General features: G+C 40.9%; 1 protein-coding gene across 1 annotated transcript; it reads left to right on the top strand.

Moving 5' to 3' along the window:
• Positions 1 to 584: 584 nt before the first annotated feature.
• LOC105962359 (beta-amylase 1, chloroplastic) lies at positions 585 to 3646 on the top strand. Its single transcript, XM_012986657.2, has 4 exons — positions 585 to 1222; positions 1685 to 1895; positions 1997 to 2113; positions 2627 to 3646. Exons 1-4 carry the CDS (start codon positions 729 to 731, stop codon positions 3365 to 3367), a joined length of 1563 nt encoding a protein of 520 aa, XP_012842111.2. The 5' UTR covers positions 585 to 728; the 3' UTR covers positions 3368 to 3646.
• Positions 3647 to 4096: the final 450 nt, after the last annotated feature.

Genomic DNA, 4096 nt, shown 5'->3' with positions numbered 1-4096 from the left:
AAAAATCCCTGATGTTTGTTTCCGTCTTACATCAACACCTTAAAGTGTAACTTTTCACGGATTTTGTTTGATTTCAGAGAATAGACTTTACACAATTTCAAATATTTTCTTTTATTTATCACCTATTTAACAAAATGTATAGTAGACTGAACACATTCTCTTTTAAAAAATTTGATCAACAGTTAGGTGGTGTTTACAAATAATTATTTAAAAGTAGAAGTTGGTGATTGTGATTTAAGTTAGTTTGAAGTGCTTATTTCCAAAAGTTGGGAGTGTTTGCAAATATTCCAGAAAATGAACTTAAATTGAAAAATTAGGGTTAGGGGTGCTTTTAAAAAAATAGCTTAACGCATATTATTTTATCGGAAGCAAAAGCAAAAGTTGATTTTGCAAACACCTGAAAACAAATTATGAGCAAAAAAAACCGCATAATCACTTTCAAAAAGCATTTGCAAACACCACCTTAATCAGAGGGGGATTTTGGTTGTTACGGATAGGTGGATGCATTTTTCGTTATTTAGGCTAAGTTCCGGGGTTTTTTTCGTAATTTACCCATGTATATATATTGATAAACATGTACAAACATGTGAGGTTGTGATCCCAATTTCACCTCCAAAAAGAAAAAAACAAAAAAAGAAAATTGAAAAAGAAAAAAAAAAAAAAAATTACACACACGGGCACGCTGAATTGTGTGGCGTATAGATGCACAAATTCTGATTTGGGCGCAAATGGCGATCGCTTCCCCGTCCGCTCCCAATTTCTGCTGCACCACTCGCTCCGAGTCGACTCACCGCCGCTTGTGGTCGCAGCAGGTTTCGTCTCGGGCCGGGTCGAAGCGGGTCTCTATCCGGCCCGGAATCTCGTCCCGCCTCAACGCCTCTTCGGATGGGGAGCTGGTGTACGAGCTCAATTACAACAGCCAGCGGCGGCGGAGGGGCGCGTTCCCGGTGTACGTGACGCTGCCGCCGGACGCGGTGGGCCCCACCGCCCAGACGATGAGCCGGAAGAGGGCCATGGCGCAGTCGTTCCGGGCGCTGGCCGCGGCGGGGGTGGAGGGGGTGGTGATGGAGGTCTGGTGGGGGCTGGTGGAGAGGGAATTCCCCAGGAGCTACAATTGGCGAGGCTACTTGGAGATTGTGGAAATGGCGAAGCGTTTCGGGCTCAAAGTTCGGGCCGTTATGGCCTTTCATCAGTTCGGGTCGGGCTCCGACGACCCATTCTGGTTGGTAACTATCTCCATATTCATTATATTTTTTGGGGCTTTTTTTTTATTGTTTTATATCGTATCAACTGCACTGTTTGATTCTATATGTTATTATATGTTGAGTTGGTTGAATCTAATTTGATATTTAGAGCTACCAAAAGTTGGTAAATTCGAGAAACGTTAAATCGTTTGTAGTTGAAGTTGCTACACCAGCATCTGCATCTAACACCTAATACATATGATTAGATTACGCACACGCCATAAGTGAACAGTAGAAATATTACAACAGAATACGAACCAATTCATGTGAAATTAAACAGTTACAGCTATATTGAGTGAATCACATTTGCTTTGTTGTAAATTTGAAGGTGTTTTTTCTTTTGGTTAAGACTTCAAATTTATATCTGTGCTTTACTTTTCATTTTTCAACTCTCGATCGACGCTGATGGTCGGTTTTTCACCCTTGTTTCATTGAGCAAGGATTCCTCTCCCCTTATGGGTGCTCGAAGAAATGGATAAAGATCCAGACGTATCGTATGCAGATAGATTTGGGAGGAGGAATATGGAATACATTTCTCTTGGATGCGACGTTCTTCCTATTCTGCACGGCCGATCACCCATCCAAGCGTATTCCGATCTCATGAGGAACTTCAGAGACACTTTCAGACCATTTCTTGGCGGCATTATAACTGTAAAGACTCCCCGGTTTTAGTTTTTTGTAGTTATTTTTCATCATCTTGTTCGTATCTAACAAGCTTTATTTTCTGTTTTTTTTTTTTTTTTTAATTACAGGGGATCCAAGTTGGATTGGGTCCCGGTGGCGAATTAAGATATCCCTCGTGCCCCACTCATAAATTAACTTGGGCTTGGCGAACTCTTGAACTCGGTGAATTTCAATGCTATGATAAGGTACGTATATATACAAATTTCTACATCTTTCTTTACTTTAACACGGTCTCTTTCCGATCCGGGATGTGATAAATGTCGTTTTGCTTTTAATAATCGTTTTGATTTTAAACGTGATTTTGACAATTTTCAAGGCTGAATTTGGCAAAACTCAAAACACGAAACTTGTAGTTGTGTAAGTTAACTTGAATCATCAAGATTGGATGTCGGATGAGAAAGATATGCATGAATCAATGAACACTGCCCACAATTTTGATGTTTTGAGTTATCTAAGATTCAAAATGTAACTCATCTGATGCATAACTTTGTCACATGACATCCGTTCTAGTTGATTCAAGTTGGGTTAGAAAGCTATCTCAAAGGAATACAATTTCCGTGTTTTGAATTTTGCCAAAATGAGACTAGAAAAGGGTCAAAAGCACGTTCGAAGTCAAAAAAGTTTAAGTAAAATCGAAACAACATTTAACATTTCAGTTCCGGTATAACATAGTCTTTTCCGTAACTCAACTTTGCCAGTACATGCTTGCATCTCTCAACAAATGCGCCCACGAGATAGGCATGCACGAATGGTTAAACGCGGGCCCCATCGCCACCACCACCAGTCCGACGCAAAATCCCGAAAATACCCCCGACGGAGAGTTCTTCCTCGGCTGGTACTCTCGTATGCTGCTTCTCCACGGAGAGAGAATCTGCAGAGAAGCTGAGACCATTTTCAGGGGTAAAAAAGTCAACATGTCCGGAAAATTGGGCGGGGCCCACCCATTAACTTCCGGGTACTACAGCACCACGGTGAGAGACGGGTACACACCCATCATACGCATGTTCGGCAGGTACGGTTTCACTGTGTGCTGTGCGTGTTTCGAGATGCAGGATTCCGATAAGCGAAGGATAAATCCCGCGAGTAGGCCCGAGGGTTTGGTCGAGCAGATTGTGCTTGCAGCTAGGATATGCGACGTACCGTTAGAAGGGGAGAATGGTTCGACGAACCTGGACGGCGGCTCGTTCGAGCAGGTGGTGAAGATGTCCAAGTTCTACTCGGATGGATTGGATAATCCTTCGTTTTCTTTTAATTTCGTCAGAATGGACAGGAATTTGTTCGAGTCGAGAAATTGGGCTAGCTTTACGAAATTTGTGAGGCAGATTTCGACGATTAGTATGTTTGGGGCGGGCTCGGATTTTAATGGTGGAGGGAATATGAGTTCTTCGTCTCCATCGGCTACTGCTGCTTTTGCTGGAGCTGTTCTTGCTGCACATTAGGGAAGAATTCTATGAGAAGATTTGATGTGTATTAGTATTTGTCGGTGGTGGCTTATTTATAGGGTCTTTTTAACCGATTAATTATTAATATATTCTCTGTTCCATAAATAATTTTATTAGGGTTGGTCTGATTCCTTTGTGTATGCACAAGAAAGGCAAATGGTGGCTTCCTAAATTTTTAAATGGATGGCTATTTTGAAGCTCATGTATCTTTCTCTTGAATTAAGCGAGTACAAATGTATCAATGGATTGATTAATCAATCATATCAAGTTAAATTATGTGTTGTTTATGCTTTATTTGAACAGCAAATAAGCTTCTTTTTTTTTTTTTTAATAATAATTTATGCAGCTTGATTTGGTATTTTGGTGGCAAATGTGGGTAGAAATAACATATTTGGATGTGTCCGTGCAAATTATTTTTGGTAAGGTGACAAAGTGCAAAGTGCAAACGTGGGCTAAAGTATATGCAACAAAATGCTATGTACACTATTTTAAAATATATTTTTTAATAAATAAAGTAAAGCTTGTTTATTTTTTAGTTAAATGAGGATGCTCAAGCCATATTACGAGGGTGGCGGCGCAAGCTGAGGGTATTCACATTGAGCACAATCCGTGGTAATCGAGTCTTACGACAAGGAAGTGGAAGCGGTGCTTGGGAGACATGTCGTTCGCTGACGAGGTGTGCAACCGAGCACATGATAATTAATCAAGTGGAAGGGACTGCCCAAA

Source organism: Erythranthe guttata, chromosome 5 (genome assembly GCF_056151865.1).
Source record: "Erythranthe guttata isolate IM_541 chromosome 5, IM_541, whole genome shotgun sequence".
NCBI lineage: Eukaryota > Viridiplantae > Streptophyta > Magnoliopsida > Lamiales > Phrymaceae > Erythranthe > Erythranthe guttata.
This window is presented reverse-complemented; position numbering and strand designations above follow the sequence as displayed.